The sequence below is a fragment of the Leucopleurus acutus genome, assembly GCF_964270905.1.
Source record: "Leucopleurus acutus genome assembly, chromosome: 17".
Lineage (NCBI taxonomy): Eukaryota > Metazoa > Chordata > Mammalia > Artiodactyla > Delphinidae > Leucopleurus > Leucopleurus acutus.
In genome coordinates this window covers 41,662,758-41,672,882 of record NC_139159.1, presented here as the reverse complement: position 1 = coordinate 41,672,882, position 10,125 = coordinate 41,662,758, and the positions used below count along the sequence as shown (strand labels likewise).

The 10,125-nt window shown below is 43.2% G+C and overlaps 1 protein-coding gene across 2 annotated transcripts; it reads right to left on the bottom strand.

The window, feature by feature from the left end:
- Nucleotides 1–862: 862 nt before the first annotated feature.
- Nucleotides 863–9,181, bottom strand: PDP1 (pyruvate dehydrogenase phosphatase catalytic subunit 1). 2 transcript variants are annotated; one of them, XM_082858372.1, is made up of 2 exons: nucleotides 9,117–9,181; nucleotides 863–4,695 (listed from the first exon to the last, which is right to left on the bottom strand). In XM_082858372.1, the coding sequence occupies exon 2, from the start codon at nucleotides 4,649–4,651 to the stop codon at nucleotides 3,038–3,040; it is 1,614 nt and encodes a 537-aa protein (XP_082714498.1). In that variant the 5' UTR covers nucleotides 4,652–4,695; nucleotides 9,117–9,181; the 3' UTR covers nucleotides 863–3,037. The 2 variants fall into 2 exon arrangements, with proteins under 2 accessions (XP_082714498.1, XP_082714499.1); XM_082858373.1 differs by lacking the exon at nucleotides 9,117–9,181 and adding an exon at nucleotides 8,979–9,073.
- Nucleotides 9,182–10,125: the final 944 nt, after the last annotated feature.

Below are 10,125 nucleotides of genomic sequence, written 5' to 3'. Positions count from 1 at the left end.
AATCACATCTGCAATGTTAAATCTATACTTCAACCAAATAATATCCCTGGGAATTGCTAACCTAAAAGTTAGCTCTAAAAGGGGAGAGGAAGGGGGCTAATAATGCCCATCAACAATGGATAAATTGTGATATATTCATACTATGGAATGCTACTTGGTAATAAGGAAGAGACTATGAATACACTCAACATAAATGAACCTCAAAAAAATGAACAACCATCAGATACAAAAGAGTACATATTATATGATTTCATTTGTATGAATTTCTAGAACAAGTAACACTGGTCTATGGTGATAGAAGTCAGAACAATAGTTTTGTGGGGAAGGATTAACTGGAAAGTGGCATGAGGGAATTTTCTGCTGGAGTAATGGAAAAGTTCTATATCTTTATTGGGGTTGTGGTTACCAAATCTCAAACTACACATTTAAAACCTGTGCATTTTACTGAATGTAAATTATACCCTAGTTTTTATTTTTTAAGTACTATCTACCTAGAGGATCCTAAACTTAAGTATAATCTACCCCCACAGAAAGCATCTAATGAATCTTACTATTAATTAAAAACCAACACAGGTCATTCAGAAAGCAGATATGAAGCTTTAATTCACTATGGGCATTTCTCTGACCATTCTCTATATTATATATGAACTTTTCACATTTCTTCACACAGATACAAGACAGTTGTTTTCCCCAAGTACTGTGTGCCATACCACCATCTCATTTAACTAGCTAAGGACGTATTATAAATACCATGAGCCACTGACTAAATACAGAAGTTGATACGTATGTTAGAAAGTATAAATTAAAAAAAGCTTAAGGCTAAATACCATGAAAGTTTACACATATTCTTTAATTCTAGATATCAAATCACAGTGACAACCAATTATAATAAAATCTCAACTTTTTTTAGATGATAATATTCATATTTCTAACATCCAATTATTTTCATTTTCATTATTTTCATTTCCATACTGTTAACTCCACACTGCATTTTCATTTCTATAGAGTAGACAGGCTTTTGGACTGCAGACCAAGTTTCTTGTGTAATAATAAGAATTACTATCTTGATCATGACCATGGGAAACCAAATTTATATATACTGTACTATACAGAGACGAGACTTTACTAAGTATAAGATAATGTGGAATTCTTTAGTGGTGGTGTTCAAGAGAAATTCAAATAGTAGCCTGAAAATGAGTTTTAACTGCTACTGCATTCTACATATATTTCATTAAAAGATGAAGTCTCTGTCAAAACATTTATAAATAAGTATATAGTACAATAGCTTTTCCCCCTCCAAAATACTGCCTGGGAGGAAAGTTCCAAGCTGACTCAAGGGAAAAAAAAAAAAGGAAAAAAAATAGACCTCAGAAAACAAACATATGGTCTTCTGAGCTGCAATCTTCCTGAGTCTATTTTCAATTGGAACAAATTTTGCAGCCAATTCTACCTTGCTTCAGTGTCCACAGTCCAGAGGGAGTCCTTGGATATCTAGTTCATATTCTACAGAAATCCGAAAGGACCTAAACACCCCTCAGCTAATTACACAAGGGAAAACTGATCATGTTTTGTATTAAAATCTATGTGAAAATCAAACATAGTCATAGCCATTCTTTTATCAGTGATGCTACAATAAGTGATGAAAATATATGCACAGCTGTACATGGATCACCATTAAACACGGGAACAAAATGCCATTTGATGCATATTAAATAAGCTCCCAAAAAGCCAATTTGAATATATTTATTTTCATTTACTTTGATACAGCATTGGAAGAGACTGCATATAATTATGGTGACTGCTGCAAACAATACTTGATGCTGCTAAGTGTTCCATTAAGCATGAGGCATGCACAATAGTTACCTTTAAAAATTTCTCATGTATATATCTTAACATTCCTATTTATAAGCTGCAATATGTTTAAAGCATTTAGTAATTTTTAAACCAATTATTTTAATTGACCTACATCTAAGTGGGGAAAAACAAAAAACTTCCTCCTCATTTCAGCACCCGAAGGTAATATTAAACCTTACTCCCCAAAAGTATATATTTAAATTTATTTTATATGTGTCATCCTTAAAAGTCCAAAAGTGATGAAAATTATTATCACTACTAAATTAGAAGTATGATTTCCCAGCAGCAGTCTACCCAGCACACACAGCATGCCACGCTTCGGGGGATTACATGATAAGAGTGACGTGCTGGTGGCTGCAGATGACAGTAATTGAACATATCAGCCTCTTCTCTTCATTCTGGATCTTTTATTTCAAACTAAATAAAGCTTTCATTAATATAAACTGAAAAAATTATTTTTCCTTTATTTAACATCAATAAGAGTAGATAAAACTAAACACCTTTATTGTCTTCAAGTGTGTGGCAAGATAGAAAATGTTTCAATCACATTAGGTAATCAGGGGTGGGGAAGGGGGTAGCGTTTGTTTTTCCATTTAAGCAGGATTCCAGTCAAATAAGCACACACACTTACAAATTCAGATTACTTGGTTCTCGGTCCTTTATGGCTTAAAGCACTGGATTTGAAAACTACTTCAGGTTAAAATAAAGTTATATGAATAATGCATAGGCTGTATATCTACGAGATCATGCAATAAATAAATGTTCTCATGTACAGTGGAATCTTGGTGATGAAAGGGGTCTGCAGGTGTGAATAATGTTTTTTCGTTTTACCAAGAGAATATGCCCAGCAAGTTCCTTGCTTTGGGCCTATTCAAGATCCTGTTTGTAAGGTCATCCTGATTTTCTCAGGTTGAAAAAAGAAGCCAATGTCCTAAGACATCTGCAGTAAGGAACTGACGTGCCTCAACTGCAAGTGCTGTGAGGTCCGAGCTAAGCAGAAGGAGACTCAGGATCCTGCCACCTGGCTATAAAGTCAACTTGGACTACTTGGCTGACTAGAGTATCAAATGGGGAAATGCTTAGAATGACCCACTGGAAATGTTTACTATATTAGTATCTTTTAAAAATCTATCTGCTCTTTAAATCTATTTCATGTGAGAACTGCCAGGGTAAGATCCACTCACTATTCCTGGTTTTGATATGCCCCTACGACATGAGAATTGAACTGAACTACAATGATTGTAATGTCATCCCTGTACATCCTAGCAAGCTCTTCAGGAAGACTAAGCATTTTGGAGAGGCGCTCGTGATCAACAGCCCCAAACTCGTTGTTGCCCACAGCATGGCGAATTAGATGGGTTGCTGCATTCTGATCCTCAAATACCGATGACATCTTGGCTCTCCTTTCTGTTAAAAGGCCATGCATCTGTCCCAGAGTCACCTTATAGCCACCAACAGCTATTGGCTGTTGGTGATGCATGCCTGTTAGGTACTCGCCCACAATCCTAACCACATCCTGCCTATGCATTGTCTCCCACAATCCATCAGTCGCCAATACCAGAAATTTATCCTGTGGCCTTAATCGGTGGTAAGTTACTTCTGGCTCAGCAGTGAGATAAGGAGGTGTGTAATAATTAGGAGGGATAAACTTGGTATATTCGTTGTCATTCAGCTGGTCTGGGCCAGATTCTATCACTCTCTTTTGAAGGTCAATGCTCCATTTGAACTTTACGTCTCCAAAAGCCCTAAAAGGCATCAGTAAGCCAAGCAGCCGATCCTGTTTCACCACACTCTTGGCCTCATTCTTTGGGTGCTCCAATTTCAGGCGTTCCACTTCTCTTTCATTCTGAGCATTGTGGTCATTAGATAGAGTGACTGCTGACCAAGAGCCGTCCTCTTCCTGAACACCCAGCATGGCTCTGCTATCACCAGTATTGGCCACATGAAGGTCAACACCATCCACATGGGCCACACAAGCTGTGGCCCCAGAAAATGCCACTCGAAGCACCAGGTAGTTGAGGAAAGAATTGGGATCACCGACTTGAGCCTCCAAGGAGATGTCATTATCAAGCCTCTTGAAAGCATTAACCAAAGCCTCCTTAACATCAATTTCAGTCGACTCCCCAGTGTTAAGGTCTATAAGCTCTTGCCAGTAAGTCCTCAAGCTGTTGAAATATAATTTGGACGCCTCCTTACTGAAGTAATCATTGGGATGCTTGTGCCACTGGAGAATGGGGAGCAGCGCTCGACCGCTCTCCACCGCATTTTCGATCTCTAGCAAAGTCTCATGGGGTAACAGAGAGACAGCAATATAATAAAAGAGTCTTTCACTGACCGCCTGGGAGCAAGCACAGCCTGCATGGCCATCGAAAACCCCCAAAAGCATCCCTCTGGTCTGCAAGCAGGTTGCTGCACTTCTCCGGTCCTCAATGGGTGCATTCGCAGGCAGCTGATTGCTGTCAAATCCAAGGACAGAACTGACATTTTTGCCATCAAATTCTGGCACTTTGAAACTGTATTCATTAGCTTTCAGGATGCTGTTGACTTGTGGAGGTGTAAGGTAAAATTTCTGTGGTGTGGAAGCATATCTCCTTCCTTGGGTGTACTGCCACCAGCTCTCCTTTGGCCTATAAAAGGTAGCATATGCCGGATGGGGTGTGTATCTCAGGCGACTCTGAGGAATGTAAGGGGGTGAGCAGCAGAGATGTCTGTGGTGGCAGTAACATGCAGTGCCATAGATTCTGCTCAGTTCACAGTGACGGATCAGAGGGAAAAACAGTTGAGTTGGTGCTGGCATGGCATCAGAGAACAGCGGCAGGCTGGAACTTCTGACTGGGATTCCTAGACAGCAAAAGTTACATTCTGATTACTTAATCTATTTTTGCTTTCATAACAAATGTTTAGCAGGTGAATCTACAGGCTCCCTGTGCCTCCTAAGGCACTACATTTTACACACATATCATGTACTATTTCTACAGGATATACTCTGTTAAGCACACCTCCCAATCACTTATGGAGCCAGGATTGAACTGTCGTCGAGCTTTACTTTTCTCTCTTCCTTGTATTTCTTTGTGCAGCACAAACTGTGCAGAATGTACAATAGATCTGGCTGGGGAGAGTGGAGGAGACGAAGGTTATATAACATTATGCAGTGGCAGTCTACCTGGCCAATCACCCTTCTCCCTATCCTTAAAAAAGGCCGTGGATCTCCCAAATTGCACAGGGACTTCTCCCATTTATGAAGATCCTGTTTCTAGACCAGTGGTCAATTGTTAGCATTTGATACACATGGCTACTACTATAAAAGTGTTGGGATGCAGCCCCAACCTGTGTGTATTCATGAATTATTTGTAAGTTATATACATACGCTACTACATTAATATAATGTTCATTATAACCTGTACAAGAAAAATTTTACATAATGAATAAAAACAGAAGCTCCAAAATGCCCTCCCTGCATCCTAGTAGATGGTCTTGCAAACAATGTTTCTCCAGACCACTGTGCCAATTTGGCAGGTTTAGGGACATAGGTCTGCCACCAATTCACCACATAATCCTGGAAAAGCTGGATCACCGCTTTGAGCCTTGGTTTCCTAAGCTGTACGTGAACACATCAGAGCAGATGCTATCTGAGCACGCTTCCTGGACTCTGTGCCTTTATAAAAAGTGTGCATTGAAGTGAGGCTTTGATATTAAATGCAGGGTTCATTTATTTGTTGTTTAATTTTAGTGTATTCTTTGTGATAAAAAAAAACTAAGTATTCTAGCAGCTTTAAAACTCTGTTAATAACATAAATGGTCGCAGTTCTGGAATTTAATTTACTTGCTACCGTTTTCCTCTGCTTATCAGCCATGAAAGAAAGCTACAGAAATATGATTTTCGTCTACAATGGATCCCAAGTAGAATTCACCCCTAGAAAAATATTTTCTCTTACATTTTATAAAAAGGTTATCTATTTGCACTTGGAAATTAATAAACAGTGAAATAGTAGTCTAATGGTCTAAGGTTTGGCTAAAAAAGGTAGAGCATTATAATCATGAATAAACCAAAATCATATCACTTACTATGTGACACTGAAAACATTTTGCTGGGCATTTATCTAGAAAATTTAATAAACACGTATCATTAATTCAGGTAATTTTTACAAGAAGAGAATCCCTCTTGTAATATATATTTCCCCTGAATTCTTGAGGTATTGCATCAAAGTATTCATCTGGCCTATAAATAAACAGGCTTTATATTTTAAATAAGAAAACAAATGCAGTAAACAAAAGGGAATAAGGAATATAAAACCATCTGAGTCTGAATATCAACTATTCCTTCCTAAGGTTGAACACATTAAGAAAACATTTTACAAATATCATAGAGAGTGTTAGAATATATTACATTATTTTCACGCACCCTCTTTTGAAACACAGTTAGAAAAAAGATAAGTGGAATGCGGTGAAGGGGGCAGAGAAAACACTGAATTTGCTTCTGTAATAAGTGCTGTATAAGCCAGTCATATAGAACCCCTTTTGCATGTGATAGAAAGTACCGTTATTTTAACTACACTATTTAAGAAGGGATTTGTTTACAAAATTGAGGACAAGATTAGGCAACAGAAGGAAATGATTAGAATTTTGGAAATAAAATCAATAACTAAGTAAGTATTCTGAAAGGCAGTCATGAAAAACAGAAATTCCAGAAGAACAGGAATCTATCAAGACTAACCACTTAACTAACAGCACTTCAAACTGAATACCTGAAAGTCATCCAAAGGTTAAGTGTACATGACTGAGCCAGGAGATGTGCTCAAACGTGGGGCCACATGACACTGGCTTCTAGATATGAATCATATCTCTTGCTAGGTTTGTATGCAGAAAGCACATTAACTTATTTCATGCTTTGTATAAAGATTTTTTCTGTTATTAAAAATGTAAACAGACACCAATCTTAATGAAAATAAATTTTCTCTGTAACTTTATATACGTTTGCATTTATGCTTACTTTAAAACTTAAGAATCTTAGAGGGAAAACATGTATTTCTGTATGGAATGTAGATTGAATCAAAGCAGTGTGTGTGTGTGTGTGTGTGTGTGTGTGTGTGTGTGTGTGTGTTTGGAGGGGGGTTTTCACAGATAGATGCATACCAGGATTTGGCTATATGGTGTCTGACCAAGGAATAACAAGTCCAGGAAACCCACACTTTCCTTAAATTCCTTTGCTTTGACAATCCTCCTGCTTTTGAAATTGACTGCAAAATGAACTATTGTGGCAAAAAGAACCGATTCATGCAGCAGATGCTTTGAATAATACGTAAATTCAAACAGCAAGCACTCTAACATACATTTTTCCTTCAGGCATAAATTCTCAACATTAAAAACAAAAAAGCAGAGAGTGAATTTTATTAACTCTATCTTTCAGTTACTCAGGGGCTTAGCATATGGACTGACTCCCAACATGCCTCCAAAAGTCAAATTCTTAGGGAAGTTACCTACTCTGTGATTAATGAACATTCTATCACCACCAGTACAAGTAACATACTCTCTCCATTAGACCAGTTACTACTAGAAGTCGAAGTACTTTCAAATGCTTTCATAAACCATTAAGTGAGCATTCAAAAAACTCTGTGAGTATCCTTCTGAATATCCTGTGATTCAACAACAAAACCCCATGAAATCAAAACTTCTGTCGACAAACTTGCTAAATTAATGAAGTAGACGGCTCTTGATGAGGCAGGAAGAACCGCAGCAAGGTACAGTTGTGGTAAACTGAAGCACTGTCAAATTTTCCAGTTATTTCTGGCCACAATTTCACTTAAAAGGTCCATGATCCAGACTTAGCCACCTTACATGCAGCATCTTAGTCTTAGGCAGATTTTGCCAATTTTGCCCACGACTAATAAGGAAAGATGAGCTGTAACCAGCAACAGGAAAGAGATCCATCCATTCTTACTGATGTGCTCAACAGAGTTTGTGCCAAGAAATGATTCAACTTCATCAATAAACTCGCAGAAGAAATTAGAGAATGCAATTACTGTACCGACTCCAGAGCTCTTTAGGTTTGCAAAAATTTTGGTGTAAACGAAAAAAAAAATGCTATACTAATCATTAAATGTGTCAGAACCCCAGTTTACGTAATTTGATTGCATTAAACACCCTGCATAAAGACTCTCTGCGATTTTTCAGCATTTTTGGCTAATGTCTAGACATTTCACAGCTCCTGTTATCTCTACATGAATGAAGAAACCGGTTGCCTTCGGAAGACACGAAGCCCTAAGCCAGCACTTGTTTGATTAGTTTCCTTTGTCCTTACCTGAAAATTGCACTCACTAAGGCATCAAAGCTATCTATCTCACCTCTTAATTCCACGCCGACCCACCTAAAACCATCCACACACAAAATCAGTCAACATCCTTCCTGGGTACCCAACGCAGGTAGTTAAGTGAATACCTACCAATTCGTCTGGGCCCGGGACACACACACATTCTCCTGTCATCACAACACGGAGCCGACAACATCCACAACCCGCGCGGACAGCAGCAGCGACAGCAGCACCGGCCCATTGAAAGCAAGGCAGAGATGCTCATTAGAGGAGGCGGCGGCAGGGGAGGCGGGAGCGGAGGAGGGGCGAGGTCTCGCCCCAGCCCGGTGAATGGGGCTAGGAGGGGGGAAGAGGATGGAGGAGGAAAAAAGGGGTGGGGAGAAGAAGGAAACCAAACAAACCAACCCACCCCGCGGGAGAGGCAGAGCTACAGTGGAGGCGGCGGGGGCCCCAACGCCCGCAGAAGCGCGCCCCGGGACCGGCCCGTCCATCCAGCCCGGGAGCGGAGCCCACGGGCGCGCGGCATCCTCCGCCCGCCCACGCCGCACCGGCTTCAGTCCTGAAAACTGAGGGTCGGCCCGCGGCGGCTGACTGTGGGATCACCCTGGACTCGAGGTGTGTAAGGGGAAACCCTCAGGCAGAGACGCCGCGCCACCTGCGTCGCACCTCCCGGGAGCCCACCCTCCCGCGGGTCCCCACGGCGCCCACGGCGCCCCCGGCGCTGACAGTGGGCGCGGCGGGCCCGCCCACCACCCCGAGCCTGCGGCTGCCCCCAGCGCCGCCACGCCCGCTGCGGCCCCGACGCCCTCACGCGCACCTGGCGCTCCGGGGTTAGTCCCTCCGCACGGCCGCGGCCGCCGCTCCCCAAGCGCGCCGGCCGCCCCCTCACAACTTTGGGTGGGTGGAGGAGGATTCCGGAAGGGCCGGCTCGGGGCCCGGAGTAGGGAATACGAACCGGGCACGGCAGGGGAGGAGCCGCTTCTTCTCAACAAGGAGGCGGCCGCGGCGGCGGCACCTCCGGGCGGTCCTTCCACGCAGCCCAGCGCAACTCCCTGTAGCTCGGCCCCTTGCCCCAGCCCGGCCCACTCAGCGACCCTGCCCCGCAGGGCAGCCACCCTACCCCGCCCACACTTTCGGGCCGGAGCTCTTCCCGCCTTCCGATTGGCTGCGCAGTGGCGGGTGGGCGGAGAGGAGGAGAGCTGGCCGCTGCCCGGCTCGTGGGAGCGGAAGAGCGGCGCGCTCCCCGCCGGCTTTGTGACGTCATGGGGGTCAGACAATCCCTTCCATTCCGCGCGAGGTGCCCATTGGTTCCGCGGGCCCGCCTCACGTGACCGCGCCCGCGCCTGGTTGCCTGGTGGAGGGTGGGGCTACGCGCGATTAGTGGGTTGGCGGCGGAACGGGTTGGAGAAAGCGTCTGGCCCGGACCAGCATCCCCAAGCGAGCTGGGCCCCGGGACCGGCTTCTGCCTGCCGGGCAGGCTTCCGCGAATCTCTGGCCTCTGGCGGGGGGCTGGCCGAGCCTACCCCGCGCCTTGCGAGTGGGCCGGGGCTTCGTAGGTTTAGGCTGTTGAGGCGGCTCCCTGCCCAACGGGAAACTGCATTCGCTGCAGTCGCCCCTGCCTGGAATAACAAGGCGTGATAACCCGGGAGTATCTGCGGCCCCATTCATTTGATACTTTGCAGATTTTAGGAGTGTTGCCGCGGATGATGTTTTCTGTCATTTTCTGGGCACCTCTCAGGGCCCAGGGAGAGAAAGGCGGTCTAAACAGCAGCAAGAGGAAGTTGTGATGAAGGAATTCTTTCCCCTGTAGAGTAGGTGTGTGCTTACGTTTTCTGAAGGGCTTTGAAATCAGTATTGACTTACTTGCCCTGAATGGTTACAAGGAAAAGGGTAGAATGCAGTCTGCATTTGTGACGAAGTGGGAAGAGCCCTGGACTCTTGTGTCAGGACTTTCATCCAAGTCA

Coding starts and splice junctions, on each gene's coding strand:
- PDP1 (XM_082858372.1), bottom strand. CDS start 4,651: ATGCCAGCACCAACTCAACTGTTTTTCCCTCTGATCCGTCACTGTGAA.